Source organism: Gymnodraco acuticeps, unplaced genomic scaffold, assembly GCF_902827175.1.
Source record: "Gymnodraco acuticeps unplaced genomic scaffold, fGymAcu1.1, whole genome shotgun sequence".
NCBI lineage: Eukaryota > Metazoa > Chordata > Actinopteri > Perciformes > Bathydraconidae > Gymnodraco > Gymnodraco acuticeps.
The window spans coordinates 2,684,965-2,703,041 of NW_022990295.1; the positions used below are offsets into that span (position 1 = coordinate 2,684,965).

General features: G+C 38.7%; 2 protein-coding genes across 3 annotated transcripts; one reads left to right on the forward strand and one right to left on the reverse strand.

The window, feature by feature from the left end:
* Positions 1 to 1,018: 1,018 nt before the first annotated feature.
* LOC117550156 lies at positions 1,019 to 6,138 on the reverse strand. Of its 2 annotated transcripts, XM_034222504.1 has the most exons (4): positions 5,857 to 6,138; positions 4,986 to 5,108; positions 4,494 to 4,556; positions 1,019 to 4,038 (listed from the first exon to the last, which is right to left on the reverse strand). In XM_034222504.1, the coding sequence occupies exons 1-4, from the start codon at positions 6,124 to 6,126 to the stop codon at positions 1,882 to 1,884; spliced, it is 2,613 nt and encodes an 870-aa protein (XP_034078395.1). In that variant the 5' UTR covers positions 6,127 to 6,138; the 3' UTR covers positions 1,019 to 1,881. The 2 variants fall into 2 exon arrangements, with proteins under 2 accessions (XP_034078395.1, XP_034078396.1); XM_034222505.1 differs by lacking the exon at positions 4,494 to 4,556.
* Positions 6,139 to 6,489: 351 nt separating this feature from the next.
* LOC117550158 lies at positions 6,490 to 10,569 on the forward strand. Its single transcript, XM_034222506.1, has 8 exons — positions 6,490 to 6,625; positions 7,717 to 7,841; positions 8,025 to 8,507; positions 8,701 to 8,920; positions 9,123 to 9,340; positions 9,799 to 9,943; positions 10,018 to 10,127; positions 10,234 to 10,569. Exons 1-8 carry the CDS (start codon positions 6,565 to 6,567, stop codon positions 10,543 to 10,545), a joined length of 1,674 nt encoding a protein of 557 aa, XP_034078397.1. The 5' UTR covers positions 6,490 to 6,564; the 3' UTR covers positions 10,546 to 10,569.
* Positions 10,570 to 18,077: the final 7,508 nt, after the last annotated feature.

The following is an 18,077-nucleotide window of genomic DNA, read 5'->3' on the forward strand; positions in this document are numbered from 1 at the left end:
ACCTGCATTTAGCCCACTGTCTCGTAACACCAGCTGCTGGACAGTAGTGATTGAGGCAACATAGCTCCTTAAATTCAGTTTCTCTCGTCACCAAACCCAGTCTGACTACTCAGTAACAACTAGAGCCAGGAAACTAAATTATATTTGTATTAAGAATGCATTCTCATCATAAAGAGAGAATTAGGATTGGGAACTGAACAAAATAAAGTTTGTACTCTTTTTTTAATTATTAAAACCAAAAAACAAATCAATGAATGGCTCCCATGAGATATATAAAGCATGCTTTAAAGGTCACCTATTATGCAAAATGCACTTTTTGATGTCTTGTATACATAAATGGGAGGCGTGTGGCGCAGTGGCCTAGCGCGTTGGTGTTGGGATCTGGGGGGCACAGGTTCAAACCCCACTGCAGTCAGCATGTCGTTGTGTCCCTGGGCAAGACACTTCACCCCAAATTGTTCCTGTGGGGATTGCCCACAGTACTGAGTATGTAAGTCACTTTGGATAAAAGCGTCTAACAAGTAACATGTAATGTAATGTAATACATATGTGTCCTCTGGGTGTAAGGAGAATCTTAAAGTATCTCCTCTACCCGTATCTCTAAAAACGGGGGTACAACAAAGCTGATCCAGATTTCCTGCGGACCTGACGTCATTATAGACATTTTGGTTGCCTTTACATTAAACTCCTGGCAACGTCCCAACCTATCGTCCCCATATACAGTCAGCTAGCTGAATCCCCTCCCGCAGCTGTGTGTCTGTGTCAGGACTTCCCCTGGCGAAGTTGTGGCCCCACGCAAAGTTATGTGATGAGGCTTTCTGTGTCGCGAGCGTCGACATGCATTTCCAAACATTTGGACTATACCTACAGTATGTTGTAAATGTATTATCTTTTCAATTTACACACAGCATCTATTGCACGTCTGTCCGTCCTGGGAGAGGGATCCCTCCTCTGTTGCTCTCCCTGAGGTTTCTCCCATTTTCCCCTTTACACTGTGGGGTTTTCTCTGCAGGTTTTTCCTTGTACACTGCAAAAACTGAAATCTTACTAAGATGAAATATCTTAAATCAAGACAAAATATGCTTATATTTTGTCTGCCAAGATATTTCCTCTTACAAAGAAGTTTTTGCTGTAGTGAATTTCACTTCCATTAAGTGTTTTTTTACTTCATTATCTTAATGAGGTTTTATTACTTGTTTTTGAGATTTTAATACTGATTCTGAGTAAATTAATGTTTAAATTGAGAAATACCATAATTCTAAAGATATTAGATCAACACTGATAAGTAGAAAACTGCTTTTTCAAAGTCAGAATATCTTATTGCAAGCATCCTATCCTTTTTCATCTCTTAACATATTAAAAACAGATAAGGACCAAATGAAATTCATTGTTTTATTGTCGCTCTAAAACCCAGTACATCAATTAAGTATGTCCATATAGGAAATGCAGTATACAGAAATAACAGCACCAGCCAAGTCAAACTACTGCATTAAGAACATTCTTTTCAGCATGTATTATTCTTCAGCAAGCTAAAGTGATTGAGCAATATGTGCAAACATCTCATTTGAAAAGTTAAAGTAGGTAACATTATTCAGGCCAAGGGCATTTAGCAAACATAAACAGCATTGTGATAAACACCTAAATGGCTGATAACATGTTATGTAATTAACATTTAAAACAACCTGAAAGAAAGACCCAGTATTATACAAAGATACAGATGATTTAGGTACACTGCAAACTATAATGCAAAACCCATCTGGAATCCAAACAGCTAACATTTGAATCTGCTAATAACATATCCTAAGTCAGGACCTTAGTCCTACATTTAAACCTGCTAAGTTTGCTTTAAATGTTTCAACATCATCATATCAAAGGAACACGCTATGAGTCATTTGAACTGTTGTGTAATTCCATTACATCCCCAAGATAGTATTTCACTTGTACATAGGTTTGGCCCTTTCTGCTGATTGTGTAATAAGAGGTCAAATCAACCAGCTTTTCAGCATCCACTAACTCAGTGGCCTGTGCAAGGTGTGGGACCTCAACTTGATAAGCCATAACATTTCTATCAAAGCATATGGACTGAAAAGGCTGATATTCCAAACAATAAAGCTTAGAATCAACAAGAAATATGCTTTTGACAAGTCTAAATTCGGGTGTATTACCATTTAGTACATTGGCAAGAATCAAGGACTTCTCAGTAATGTATTTATTACCATTTATCACAAGCCATTTCACTGATACAGCATGGTTAATTTCACTAAAACCTAGGAAGTCCCTCAATTTCCCATGTAAATATTGTAGATCTCTAACCTCAGATACAGGACCCATCTCCTTTTCATTTGAAAAAATTGGGTGCTTGGAAGGGTCAACATTTTGGCAGCTTTCATATATTTGGTTCTGATTAATCAAAGACTTGCATACATTTTTAAAATTGAGCTTGGAGGCCCATTGCTTAAATAAACAATGCTTAGACTCGAACCGCATACACATATGTCTGACCATGGGACCCAATGATTCTATCTGTGATGGCAAATGTATCATGTAATGCTGCTTAGGTGTAACATTGTGGTCTGGAAAAAGCTCCTTCCAATGCTTCAAATGACTTTCAATCAGTAACTTTAACCTTGACACAGTTGCAATGGTAAGAACAGGTGCAAACACTATTTGAACAATCTCTATTAAGTCCATTATCAACTGCACATATGCATTGACATTCAAATGTTCCAAAACAAATGGCAATATCCTCAACAGGACAAGCATTTGCCCTGATGACTGCCTTAGTTTACCATCAGTTGACATCAGTGTACTCGGAGAAATTGGGGATGGTCGATCTCTAACATCTAGAGGCGAATAAGGGAAACCAAGAATAGCTGAATTCACAGAGTCCAGATTTAACTCTCCTGACTGAACAAGATGATTCAAAACACATTTAATTTCCAGAGAAGCTATACCCTCAAGAATGACATGCATAATGTCTTGCGGGGTTTGCCGAATAATATCAAAGGATGGGAAGTCAACTAACTTGCTCCTTCGATTGTTCCCATATGTTGTTCTAAGGCTGTTGCGAAGCAAGTCTGTGTTAGCCTTTTCTATTTCATCACACTGTCTGACATGATTCTCCAATGTTCTTTTAATATATGCATCCTCGTTGAATTGTGACTGCATGTCCTCAAAAGAACACTCACAGTGTCTGTACTTACTGTAAGCAAAGCCCACTCCTTCTTTGAACCCTGCGAGTTCATGCTGTGCCAGGGTGTCACCACAGAGAGAAACCATAGCACCATGTATTGTTTTCTCCCCGTTAATAGTTTGAATTTTAACACCACTGTACAATGCATCCATGTCTTCCTTTATTCTATTCAATATTACATCTACACCAGATTGACGGAGGTCTGCTGATTTAGCCATCGCAAGTAGCCTAATAGCAGCCAGCTTAGACCTGTAATTTGGATTTATATTTCCTAGGGTGTAGTACACCATTAACAACTTGTTCTTTGATGAAAAGGATCCTAGTGGATTACAGATCTCTATTTCGTCTGTATACAGAATAATCTGCAGTGCATTTGGTTTCTCTGAAAATAAGGGATGAGATTTTAAAAGAGAACCATCAACAAGGTCATGAAAAAAACCTTCACTGCACCTCTGGGGTACCTCTTCAATCATAGTCAAAATCCTCGGATGTAATAGGAACTGCTCTACACTTTTGACTAATGGTACATAATAAAATAATTTGTCTTTGATGACAAAATCTGTTGATCCTCCACGTTTCTTCCTGCATATGGTTCGAGCAATTGGAATTTCCTCTGCATCCACACAACAAAACTGCTTCCTAATAACACTGTTCTGGCGAAATGTTGTTGAAACGTTAGCAAAGGGGTCAATGAAACTGTCAAATATATCCATTGCATCTTTTCCAAGTTGATTGGTTGTACTTCCTGAATTCTTCTTTAGAACTTCCTTCATCTGCGTCCTGAGGTTGTCCAATAGTGATGATTGATACTGCTGTACCCCAGCAACAATGTCATTCATGCCTTTCTGAAAATGAGAGATTGAAAGCGATGTGATCAATCTTTGATGTTGGTAAACATTATCATGATCACTGTAGCTTTATGTGATATACAGTTTTGCTTATGACATAGACACAACAGTAAAGTGGATAACAAAGCACTAAAACTGAACTCGGCCATCAGTGAACCACTATTAACTGCTAACTGTGTACAGTAGGTAGCCAAATACTGTGCTCTGTTCTCAAAGAAAAACTAGGTCTAACTTAATATATGGCTACACTGTGTCTGGTTATAAATTGTAATAAAATATGGGAAATCCCTTACTGGGTTAGTCAGAGTGAATGGCTTGAATTTCTGGATAATAAATGCTCATTTGCATTTCTTTGTCGCACACAAAATATTTCCTGTTAATATGTTCTGAGAAGCAGATCACACATGGCATAATGCTTTTAGTCCAAAAAGGTTACATAGGAAGCATTTTACCTGTGACAGACGATGCTTGGATCGGGCATTGATAACAAAGGCAGTGGCATGTGTTGTCAGATCCTACAATACAAAATGTAGTAACTTGACATTTGCAGGTATAACATTACTCAATGTGACAGAAATATATAATCTTTAAATGTATGCACATCTGATGATAAAAAACTGGTGACATGTGGTGAGCAAAGATAGATAATTTAATATTTTGTAACTCTGACCAAAACATATCAAACATTAGTACTCCAACAAGACAATAAGCCATTCTAACTCTTTATGTGTTCATTTAGTTTTGCTAGTACAGCACATATAAATACATCTTCACATATACCTCTAGGTTTTATGAATCATTTGGTGAATTTAAATGAAATATTTCAACATAATATTGATATATAAATTATATGCTAGGCCAATATTAGCCACTACTATATCGGCCTGACCTTTATTTAGCAGCCCTTAATTTTCAGTAGATAGTCAACAACAAAGAAAACATACTTGGTGCACTGTGACAGCTCCATCTTGGTCGATGCCCATTTGCTCTTCAACTGAGTCAGGTGTGTGAAGGTTCTGATCCTCGCTGCTGGAGTCGGCTGGAAGCTGATCGGGTTGAATGTTGTCCTGTGTACAACATATCAAAGAAACAAGATTGTTTGAAATTGTAAAAAATTAAAAAATTAGCTTCACTAAAAGAGCAATTTAAATATGTAATTCCTTTCTATCTAAGATTATTTTCACATTAAACAAACTTTGGGGGTAAGAGTTATTTCAGCAACAATTATTAACTGTAAGCCGAAGCACTTTATCCATTGTCTGGGTAACACTCTTTATTACATGTTTTCAGTCCAGAAAACAAAACCATGAAACTTTTTTTTCTAATCAAATCTGAAAATCTATTTATTTTTGTTTTAAGTTTAATAGTGGGTAAAGAATTTGAGATTTATTTCTGATTTGCTAAAACTGTGAATTCAACAAATCATGTGCAGATCCTGACAGTGATGCATGCACCTTGCAGAATATTGCAGAGTGAAAAAGTGGAAAACCATAATTTTTGTGATTTACTGTTTTAGTAACTGTGGCCGAACACCAACGTAATGCATATTTTTAACGGTTTTTTCATCCCCACAAAAACACTACATAGCTAACTGCTGAATTAAAAATATATGGTTGACAGATGCCGCCTGCTTGTAGCCTAGCAGATTCATTAGTTAATGCTAAGGGATTTATAATAACTAAATGTGGCTGATCAGTATTGGCTAACGCTATCTGTAGCATCACAAAATGTACGAAACTAACCCTGTATCCGAGTGGCCACGTGGCCCAAACACTGTAGCTAACAATCTTAGCTGAATTAGCAGACGTTACTTACTTTTTGCTGCGGTCCTTGGGTTTCCTCCTGTCGGTTTTCATCACCACGTGTGGCGTCGCCAGGTCTGGTGTCTTCAAGAAGATGTTGAAAGTGTCTTCTCTTTACATGATGGTAGAATGAGTTGTACACTCTATATTCCTCAGTGCATCCATCAATGCCACAGAGCAACCTGAAGTCAGAGCTGCGACTGTGCAGTCGATTAATATGGCTCAATAATAATTTCAGTGAAAAAGTTATAAAAACGCAGCAGATAACGCACCGCCAAAGCATCGTGATATCTTCCAAAAGTTAACTATATTAAAACGTTTCTGCAGCAGGCCATGTACACGTTGGGGAAAATAACTAATGAAGTGGGTTTATCACATTCTCTAGCTGTATGGGGGAGGCCGGTGAGTCGTCTTCCTATATATATATATACACGTCATAATAATGCCTGGGAATAACTTGTGGAATGATGTGCATCTAGAAACAGATGTTTGAAATGTTACCTATGACCGCATCAGTTATTAATATTCCTAATATTTGCAACATATAAAATATCTCTGTCACCCCTCTTTAAGAAATGGTACCTTCCAATGGGAACCGCGAAGAGGGTCCGTTAAGGGCGTGTGTTAGGTCAGGTGCACCTAGCTTCAGGACGTTGCTGGCTAGCTTTCCTTCAGGCAGAAGACTGAACCTCTGCAAGTGATTGAACATTAAAACTACGCCATGGATGAAAATGGAAGAGATATCACATGCTTGGATCCTATAGCAACTGCAGCATTAAAAGGTAATGTAATTTTGTATTTTATACTGCACCTCTCCAGCAAGCTTTACATTATTTGAATCGGTTGGACTTAGCTAGGCTGGCTACATATCTAGTTAACTTAGCTAATATCTACTGTAAGCTGTTAATAACTGCACAATCGACAAATCGTGGTTAACATTTTAGTTGATACTGTTTTATTGCCAGAAATAATGTCAAGAAGCAAATGAGCCTTCCACAACTGACAGTAAAGTATTTAGCATAGCCATCTTTGGCGCCCTTCTTTGTTGTACACTAGCATAGCCATCTTTGGCGCCCTTCTTTGTTGTACACTAGCATAGCCATCTTTAGCGCCCTTCTTTGTTGTACACTAGCATAGCCATCTTTAGCGCCCTTCTTTGTTGTACACTAGCATAGCCATCTTTGGCGCCCTTCTTTGTTGTACACTAGCATAGCCATCTTTAGCGCCCTTCTTTGTTGTACACTAGCATAGCCATCTTTAGCGCCCTTCTTTGTTGTACACTAGCATAGCCATCTTTGGCGCCCTTCTTTGTTGTACACTAGCATAGCCATCTTTGGCGCCCTTCTTTGTTGTAGACAGCATTTACAAATGCGTTGTTGTATGATAGTGCAGTGCAGGCTATTGAAACTACACTGTCCTTTGGATATAAGCAGGCTTGGGACGTAAATTATGCTTATTTGAATAAAGATTTCAAGGTAAAGACACTGTTTTGAAAATAAGTTTAACTGTGTTTGCTCTTAAACATCAAGATTTGTTTTATTGTACTATAAAAGATGCTGAAAATGTATAACTTTTATAGCCTATGAGATTTTACACATTTGTGTTATGGATTTATCCTAACAACATGCCTCGTTTATTCATTTCCCTGGTGCATTTTCATTTGGCCAAAATAACTTTAACTCTGGATGAACCTATTGTAACAGCAATTTTTTCAATCAATTATAAGTAAGTGCAATACATTTTTTAATGTTAAAGAAAATCTTGTGAAGCCAGCCAGAAATGTACATTACTCTTTCATTTTATGTATTTAGATAAATATGTTATTAGTTGCTTTTTACCTTATTATTAACTGTGTGGTTAAATGTGTTTTCAGCTGCTAATATAAGCAGAGACATGCTGCCCAGCCTCTCTAAGGAGGACTTGCGTGATCTCCTTCCCGGGCCTGAGCACTTCAGAAGAAGAAGAACCATTTGGAGACTCAATCATGATGAAAATGAGGTAATTCCAGATTCTAACATTTGAGGGACTTTAAACCTGTTACCAAGTAAGCCTTTCCTAGTCATCATGCAGTTATTTGAAGTGGAGTTTTTTGGTTGTGTTGATTTTTGTTGTTGTCACAGCGTAGTGCTCTTTTCATTGTAAATACCATTTTATATATATATATATGCATCTTTTATACAGGGCCAGGAGACAGACCTGTGTAGACCGAGTACCTCCCATGGGACTTGTGATTTCAGCCCTATTCCTACCCCCCAACCTTCCTTGTTTCCCTCCTCTTCCTCCTCCTGCCCCAACCCCTCTCCATCCCCCGTCTTTTCTCCACCCTCCTTCTCCTCTCAAAGCCCACAACCCCAACATGGTGCCAGCAGAACCGTACAGCTTCCCAGTCCACTGTATGTTTTATACACAGACACAGAATTGGAGCAATCACGAAGCACCTTTTCTGAAAAGCAGCGTGCTGGAGAAGAAGGAGACTACGTCCTTTCCAAAGATCTTCGCTGTCGATTAATCAGGAATACAGTCACAAGCATGCTTTCCATTAAAAGAGCAGCTGGGGATGACTTTAACTATCCATGCAGCCGTGAACTCACTGTAATGGCGAAGCGTCTGATTGAGTACTACCCAATGCTTCAGGACAGATCTCAAACCAGTAGAGCTGAGTGGGTATGTCACTATTCAAGTTTTCAACTCATGGTTCAGACAAAGCACTGCAATCATTTGCCTATCAAACTGGGAGTGATGTGTTTTATCCAGTTCAATAAGAGCTCTGTGCAACTGCTTGTATGGTGTATTTTGTTTGATACAAGTTTGTTTTATGTGAGTTATAACAGAACCTGTTGTATGTCTGTCTTGTAAGGAAACTGTGAAAAAGCAGCTTTTGAAAAGGGTCCAGAATGTGACAACCCCCAAAAAGAAGCAGGGTTCAACTCCTTCAAGAAAGAGGCCTAGGAGTTTAAGCTTTCAGAGCAGCCATGAGACGTACACTGATGAGACTGATGAATCCACCGCATCAACCTTGATCTTGGAGAGATCACCACCATCTCGATGCAGCACCCCGGAGGCTGAACAGTTATGTGGTAAGTACATAAATTGAAATAGTAGATAGTTAAATCTCTTCAAGAAAATTTAATAATATCAATAAGCTATTTTAGAACCCTTTTTTATTCAAGATTACTCATCTATGTTTGCCCTGTGTCAGTCACTATGGCTGTTTGTGTGTTAATGTCTCATTTCAACTTTAACATCAGAAATGAAAATAGTGGGGTTTATGTTTTCTAGCATCAGAAACGGAGAGCCCACAGACCCAGGCGAGACACTATAAGACTCTACAGGCGATGTATAAAACTAAGGCCAGACCGAACAAGATGGATGTTGCTCAGCTCCTGGACCTCGAAATCCAAGCGAGAAGGGCCTTCATTGACTCTGATGTTACAAAGGAGCAGGACAGGCCTTCCAAGATTCTTAAAGCTTATCCTTGCTTTGGAGAACTGGATCATGTAAGCAAATGTTGTACAACTATGCTTCCTAATTCAGATAACGTTAGACCAAATTTGAAATGAGAAATGGTGTGACAATTAAATCAGATCTGTCTCATTATTTATAAATGAATGACTCAAATATGCTTATTGAATACAAATATGTATTCTGCATAGATATATAAAAACCCTCCACTTATTTAAAAATAACTAATTTCACAAATGTGCTTCTGATACACACAACATTATTTTGTTAGTATTATTGGTCCACAATACGTATTTAAAAATAGTGTGTGCATAAGACATACATTTGCAAAAAAACACATGTTTCTATGTGCATATTTTTGTTAAGTGACCATTTAAATCACATTATACACATATTAATCTTTTTTTGGAAATTCAGTTATCAGACGAATTACTAACCCTTGGAATGTAGATTTTAATATTTCTTCTACATATTTTCTCTCTCGTTGTTTTAGCTAATGGATGAACTACGGCGGGTCCTCAATCAAGGCAACTCCCACTTCTTAACGGAACTTAAGACCCGGTGGGGGACCTTTTGTGAGAGGGCACAGTTTTATGGAGTTTTCAAAAAGCTCATGAGGCCTCCGCAGCTTGACAAAGGTGATTATTATCTCTGACCATGTCTGTTTATTAACTGACTGCAGGAAACGGAATGACACTTTTTTTTTCAACAGTAAAGCACTCAATTGCCATGATGAAGGCTTTACCAGAGATGTTCCCATCACCTATGGCCCCACCCAAGAAGTTAAGGCACGCAAGTGAGGCTCTGCTCCACGTCCTTGAGGTAAGAAAATGTATAAGAATTTTCTCATGTCGATACAAAGAGTGAAATGTTGTGATCATATTTGTTTCCCTTTTTGTGACGATTTCTTTGTCTGTTTTTGTGTCAGTCTGCAGAAGACCCAAACACCTTTCTTCAGACACGACCACTTTCCAGCCCTGTTGTCATCATCTGCGAAACCAACTGTATACTGGCCATTGGAACCATGCCCGTGCTCATCTTCCCAAAAGAGGACATTCATGAAAGCGTGATGTATCTCATGGCATGTTATTACACCTTTCACCTCACCTATCCTAAGTGCATTGCAACACTCCTGTCTGTGGTGCAGACAGAAGTCCTCTTGGACGCCATTCACGACCATGACATGACTACTTCATACAAAAAGGCTATGGCCGACTGGAAAAAGTTCATAAGTGATTAGGGCACTTATATATGAGGGGCCGCTAGGGACAATATTCAGAAATACCGTTCACTTACACATGTGAAACACTCTCACACACACAACTGAAACCAAAATAATTTACAAACATATGTAAAAATCTCTCATATACACATATGAAACGCTCTCACACACATGAAATCCAAAGTTATTCACATATGAAACGTACTCACACACACACCTGAAACGCACTCGCATACACCTGAAACGCCCTCACACACACACACATGTGAAACGCTCTTACACACACCTGAAACGCCCTCACACACACACACATGTGAAACGCTCTTACACACACATGAAACGCACTCATATACATATTAAATGCGATTTCAATATGTTGTGTGAGAGGGATTTCAGTTGAAACGGAAGGCATCTCGCCTTTTAGAAATGTGCGCTTCTTCGCAGTTTTTTTTTTTTAAACGACTTCCTTTTCAACCGAGATGCCTTCAGATTCAACTGAAATCCCTCTCACACAACATACTGAAATTGCATTTCATGTTTATATGAGTGCATTTCATGTGTGTGAGAGCGTTTCATATCTGTGGGAGAGCGTTTCGTGTGTGAGAGAGTTTCAGGTGTGAGTGCATTTCATGTGTGTGTGAGAGCGTTTCAGGTGTGAGTGCGTGCGTTTCACATGTGTGTGTGAATAACTTTGGATGTCGTGTGTGAGAGCGTTTCATATGTGTATATGAGAGATTTTTAGATATGTTTGTAAATTATTTTGGTTTCAGTTGTGTGTGTGAGAGTGTTTCACATGTGTAAGTAAACGGTATTTCTGAATAATGTCCCTAGCGGCCCCTCATACTTATAGTCCTATTGAAAATTGTTCGCTGAGTCAAAAGTGTCATGAGAATTTCACTTGTGTTGTATTTTACAGTGAAAGAATGTTCTCTTTTTTTCTAAAGACATATCTGATGACTGACCTTTACTACGCAGTTTGAAAACAATAAAAACATTAAAAGAAATCATTTGAGACTCATTTTTCTTTAAGCAAGCAGTCAAAGTTTATATCTTGATAGGATTAAAGATTTTTGAAGGTTTTGTCTCTACGTTTCTTGGTATTTAGCCTTATTTTAAGAATAGCACCGAATGCTGAATTTAAGTAGATTTTTCTACATATTAAGAAAATAATTTTTAAATCTTATCTTGTATCTAGACAAATATACCTGTTTAAAGTGAAGCTGCACTGGATTTAAGAAATGTTGCCTAACATAAAATAGAATTTTGGGACAATAGCAGTAGAATATGCTGAATTCAAGCACATTTTCCTTATAATAAGATTAAATTCCTTCCTTGCATCAATTCAAATGTACTTATTTTTGGTTTAAAAACACTCGTTTTAAGATATATGTAGATATTTTTAGGCTAGATATATTTACTTGTTTTAAGAAGGTCTTGGCAAGTGAATTTTTCTTGTTCTGTTGGCAGATAATTTTTCTTATATTAAGTAATATATTACTCATTTTATTATTTATTTTACTTGTTTTTTTAGGCTTAGTTTTTGCAGTGTACGATGTGAGGGTCTAAGGACAGAGGGTGTCATATTGTCATACTGATATTCTGTACAAACTGTGAAGTCCACTGAGACAAATGTAACATTTGTGATATTGGGCTATATAAATAAACATTGATTGATTGATTGATATAACAGCGCCAAGATCTCTGTATGACTTTAGTAAACTTCAGAATTGAATTAAAAAGAAGTGTAAACCAACCGTCCAGCTAGCTAGTTAGCGTCACTAACGTCTAGTATTTATCCATATTATTTAACGAAAATGTACGTTGTAATGCTCCTTGGGTTTGACGTGTGTGACGTTAGTTAATATAAAGTCAAAACCCAATACTGGAGATTCCTCCGCTTGCTGCTGCTTTTAAATCCACTCTGCTGGGGAGACCGGACCGCCATTTAATTTGAAAAAAATTCTGGGAAAATAAGGCCGCATTCGTGGGCCGCATTCGGAGGAGTCTCTTTTTTGAATTGGGACAGCCTTCTTTCGGCGGAAGTGACGTATGCGGTCTACGAATGCAGCCTCCGAAGGATGCAGCCCCTGAATTGAGACACGGCCAACGTCTGTGTTTATATTAGCAAGCATCGCTAACACTCAGAGCTAACGCTGTACTGGAGAGAGAATGTGTAAAGAAGCCGGATATAAAAGGTACTCACCTTGTGGTAAACCCGCGAGAGAGAAAGTGTTTGAGCTTCATACCGTTTTAGAAATAAGGCTTGATGTGGTTTGGAACATAATATGCCGTTTAATCACGGCAGCGTTTAGTTGAGTTTCTGCCGGTAGACACCCTTCGCTTCACAGAGCTCTCTGCAAGCATGCGGACGTTCCAAAGGGGCGTGGCCAGCAGCAAATCATTTACATTTAAAGGGCCAGACTCAGAATCAGCACTTTTGTATCAGGGTTGAAATAGACGGGTATGAGGCATGGCTACAATGGGTGATCTGTTTGGTATTTTGAGAAAAACACTTCAGAGACATGTTTTTTAGAGATATGACCCTATAATATATTGTTCAAATATAGCATAATAGGTGACCTTTAAAGCAAGAGATTGTAGGATTGATCCTTTTGAGTCGGTGACTCCTCCTGCATTGCTACACAGAAGTTTCCCCCACAGATAGCATTATTGTACTTTGGCCAAATCCAATCAAACATGCCTTTTGGTAAACATGCTGGGTATACAGTAGCTAATGTGCCAAGGGCTTAAATACTAATAAATTGTTTATCGTGACTTCTGCGTTTACGGTATAATTTTCACCTTTGGTATTTTCTGCTTTTCTTGACTGTTAATCTATTTTTATATTCATTTATTTTTTCATAGAATTTTTTATAAACGTAGAAATAGTAAACTCAAAACTCTTGAAAACTTTAAGGAGCAACATGTGACAGAGAGACTGGAGGCTTGTATTAAGAAATCAGTTCAACTTTGTGTTATATTGCTTAACTAACCCTAACAACACGATCCTGCTCACCTGTACTACGATGCTTGTTATAAACCCAGTAAGTCAACCTAGGTCAGGCTACGAGCACATTCACATGAAAGGTGCGGAGTTGGCAGCATTTTAACATTTGCGATACGGACAGGTGTAGTTTCAGCAGAGCTTTATATTTCACCAATTAAGAATGTGTCTTGTGTATACAATTAGACAAAAGTTTGTAGCCTTTATTTAAAAGTAAATCTTTATACATCCAATAGTTAAACACGTAATCCATGCTAAAATCAACATAGTTGCGGGAAAAAACGCCTGGCAAAATACATTCTCCCATTGTGTGAATATGTAAATTAACAGGTTTATAATATCACTGCCTCACCTAAAGAACCAGTAGATCTGGCATTAATTACATTTGAGTATTCTTAATCATCTCGTAATGTGTTGCTTGAATGCACATTGATGGAATAGAAAAGAAGAAATAGGCCGCTTTAATCATCCCCAAAAATAAATATAAAAACATATTATAACAGGGGAATCAGGCTTAAATTCATAAACAAGACAGTGGTAGTTTATTTAAGTTCATTGAAGCATTCTCTAATGTGCAAAGTTAATTTTCTCTGTCTTTTACATGTTCCGTACATATAGTTGAGGCCAAAATTATTCGCCCCCCTTCTGAAATCAGACAAAACCCTTGAGTTCTCCATTATTAGTGTTTATAGTGTATTTGTTTCCAAAATAATAAAGACAAAATGTCCACCAAGTTTGATTAGGATATGTTATTGATGCACTGAGTTGAAACAAGAAACGGCAAAAATGACACGTCCAAAATGATTAGCCCCCTGGCCATTAATAGTCAATAGTGTACCCTTTCTGAGCCACAACTGACAACAACCTCTTTGAGTAGCTCTTAGGTTGGCACAGGTCTCTTGAGGGATTTTGGCACATTCTTCCAATGCAAATTGTTCCAGCTGGTCCAAATTGCGTGGTTTCCGTGCATGGATATTCACTTTCAGCAACCGCCACAGATTCTCAATAGGATAAAGGTCTGGGATCTGTGCGGGCCACTCCAGCACCTTGGTTTTGGTGTCCTTTAGGAACTGTTGGACCAATGTTGATGTGTGCTTTGGGTCATTGTCTTGTTGGAAGACCCAGCAACGACATAAGCGATAAGCAGATTTTTTCATATTATCCCTCAAAATGTCAAGATAATATTATTTTTTTATGAAGCCTTGCAACCGAACAAGGCTCCCTGTGGCTGAGGCTGCAAAACAGCCCCACAGCATGATGCTACCACCACCATATTTGACTGTGGGAACTGTGTTCTTAGGGTTGAAGGCCTCTCCTTTCTTCGCCAAAAATATGCAACATCCATGTGCCCAAACAGTTCCAGTTTAGTCTCATCAGACCAAAGCACAGACTTCCAAAACTCATCTTTACCTTTCAAATGTTCACGGGCAAACCTCAGTCTGGCTCTGATGTGCCGCTCTTTGAGTAAAGAGGTTCTTCTGGGATGATGGCCCCGAAGCCCACCACGATGAAGAGCCCTTGCAACTGTGTTCCTTGAAACATCAACTCCAGAAGAGGCCAGGTCAGCAACAATCATCTTGGCAGATTTCCGGGGATTCTTGCTGACATCTCTGACTATTTTCCTCTCCAGAGTTCTTGAAATCTTGCACTTTTGACCACGCCCAGGTTTGTTTCTTACATAATTTGTCTCCTTGTACTTCGCAATGATGCAAAGTACAGCAGTTCTAGACACTGTGAAGTGCTTGGAAATAGCAGTGTAGCCTTCCCCCTTATCATGAGCCTCCACTATCTTCTTTCTAAGCTCAAGACTGATTTCCTTTGACATGGTGAGTTGGAGTAGTAGTATAGCCCCCTCTCAATAAGATATTCAAGAGTCCTTTTATGCTGATTGAATGCTCAGGTGTGGCTTGAAAGCTGATTGGTTGATTAGGTGTGATTTGAAAGCTGATTGATTGATTAGGTGTGTTTTGAAAGCAAACATTCACATGGGGGCTAATATTTTTGACCAACCCATTTTTCACTATATTTGATATAAAGCAAGCCTAAAAACTTCTTTTATGTTCTAAAATGTACCAAAAGCTACTAAATAGCACTGGTGAATGTTTGATTATATCAAGTTTTATCAATGCTGCAAACATTGGGAAGAATTTTAGGAAAATGTTCCATAACTCCTGGGGGGCGAATCATTTTGGCCTCAACTGTATGTGTGCTTTTGTAAAACGTTTTGCATATCATAAAATCACTCACTGCAAACATAAAAGTATATTACCTGTAGCAAAATAACTCTTAGACAACTCCGACGGCACAAGATGCTGACACAAATAAGTGAATATGTGATGGGATGAATAATAAGGGGACTGGTTATAGTATGCTTTGAGAATCAACAAGGAGATAAGTTGATCGTGGGCAGAATGAGAAGGTCTTTGCAAGGCAATGTAACATTGTGTGTAAAAGTTGTATAAAAACTGTGCAGTCTCTCATTCTTTTGTTCATAATATTGCCAATTCATTCAAGATGAATGGCACAATTCCCCTGAGTTAATTGGATGTTATTTGGATCACCTGTTGGGCAGGGTTTGGGGGCTGGTCCTGATTAACAATTGAAAGCAGCTTGGTGTATTTTCCTTCTTGGCTAATCAGGGCAAAAAGTGGGCCAAAAATATCAGTACAGGGTCAGACTTTCAGTAGCCTTTTTAACATAATATACATATTTGTTGTTCAGTGGTTTCTGGCAATGTCATCCAAGCATATTATATATTCCTTTCTGAATGTCTCCCCACCTCAACCAGCCATGTGTAGAAACATTTTCCTCTGTTTGCTATCCTTCGGTTTATGGGAAAAGCTCATATTTCCAGGAGATTTGTTTGAGGCTTCGAACAAACACTGGAAACACCTCGACTGGATTTGAAATTAAGCTGGAGCCTAATCAGAGGGTTGTGGGCAAATGCACACAATCAGCAGAAAGCTCCACCAACTGGAGGCAGAAACGGCTGGGGAGAAAAGAGGAAATGTTTAGGCGCCACGGAGGATGCCAGATATTCTCACAAATGTACCGACCCATTAACATTTTTGGTTTGTAGATTCTATCCACACTAATGAAACCAAAAGATCCAAAATCCTGTTTTTTCTCTTGTTTGTTCTTTAACCTTCACACAAAACCAATAAGCCCTTAAACTGAATTTATGTTTGATTAGTCTATGTTTAGGCCTTCTTCTGTCACCAGTCTGACTCACTCTGATAATACCAACAGAACTTGTCCTGCCCAATTACAGCCTCTGGCTCTTTTTCTTGTTTATATTCCCCCCCAAATGTATGGACCATCTCTTAATTTCAACACTGATGCCACTGTAAACAAATTGGATGAAGAATGATAATATTATTTGAAGGATTTGCTGGGTTAAGGCAGTCCCTGTTTATGTCTCCTGCAAGAATGGTAATAAAGCGTTCCTCTGAATATTCCAAGGTAAACAAGACCATTTAATGTTCGTCCCAGGTAATTCTCATGGACTGAGTTGTGAAAACATGTCAGCTAAAAGCCAAGTAAGAAGAAGAAAGTGCAACCCTGTCATGAAGACTCATCTGGGGAGTTGAGTTTCAGCTCATAGATCTATTTGTGCATTAATTATGTGATGAGCCAATGGAGAAATACAAAGATGCAAGACCAATATTAACCTTCACAGAACATGTGATGGTTATATTATAACTGTAGATATCACAAATCATTAGAAAGGAAACTCTTACTTACAAGGAATGAAAGCTGTTATATGAATATAAGCTTGTTAGTCTCTTGATACGAATAAAGAATATGAATAAGATAAAGCATTTTACTTAAAGGGGACCTATCACGCAAAATGCACTTTTGTACGTCTTTTAAACATGAATATGTGTCCCCGGTGTGTCAGGGAACTCACCAAGTGTCAGAAAACACAACCCTCTCTCTTTTCCTCCATACCCAAATCTCTAAAAACGGATCTGCAACGGAGCAGATACAGACGTTAATTTTTTCGATGTCAGAAAAGGGGTGCTCCGCCTATATGGGCAACACTCCACCTATCAGGGGAATGGGGGGTTGGGCCACGGCCATGGCCATTGCCGCTCGAAAGCGCTGGAGACGCTGTAGTACATATGCCAGGCCTGTAAGTGGCGCTGTAGTCTGCCACAAAAGCAGCGAAGAAGACTTCCCGCGCATGGTTGCCATGGTTGCCCTTCTGTTTATTCTCCGCTGTGGACGCTCTGGCTCTTTTTCTCCCTCCCAGAGGCAAGCGTTTGCTCCTGCTGCTGTAATTCTCTCCGGTTTGCCACCAGCAGATGAAAAACACCCGCCTCTCCGCCTCTTCCAAGGGACGGAGGGGACCGTGCGGCAGAGTTTCAGTTCGATTTTGTTTCGTCGGTCAACATGTCCGTTAACGTTTAAATCTTCCGGACAAAATTAGAAAAGTGCCGGTCAAAGGTCTTCTTTGTTATTTATTGAGCTTTAAAACAAATGAATAACGACTCTATATAGAGAACCGCAGTGACGAGTCCTAAAACCCGGAAGTAAGTTAGCA

Bases quoted from the DNA above. Each gene is read 5' to 3' on its own strand.
- LOC117550156 (XM_034222504.1), bottom strand. From the start codon at position 6,126: ATGCTTTGGCGGTGCGTTATCTGCTGCGTTTTTATAACTTTTTCACTG. The intron at 5,109-5,856 runs GTAAGTAACGTC...TGTTGTACACAG, and splicing joins CCCAAGGACCGCAGCAAAAA to GACAACATTCAACCCGATCA. The intron at 4,039-4,493 runs GTAAAATGCTTC...TCTCATTTTCAG, and splicing joins CCAAGCATCGTCTGTCACAG to AAAGGCATGAATGACATTGT.
- LOC117550158 (XM_034222506.1), top strand. From the start codon at position 6,565: ATGGATGAAAATGGAAGAGATATCACATGCTTGGATCCTATAGCAACT. The intron at 8,921-9,122 runs GTAAGTACATAA...TATGTTTTCTAG, and splicing joins GGAGGCTGAACAGTTATGTG to CATCAGAAACGGAGAGCCCA. The intron at 9,944-10,017 runs GTGATTATTATC...TTTTTTCAACAG, and splicing joins GCCTCCGCAGCTTGACAAAG to TAAAGCACTCAATTGCCATG.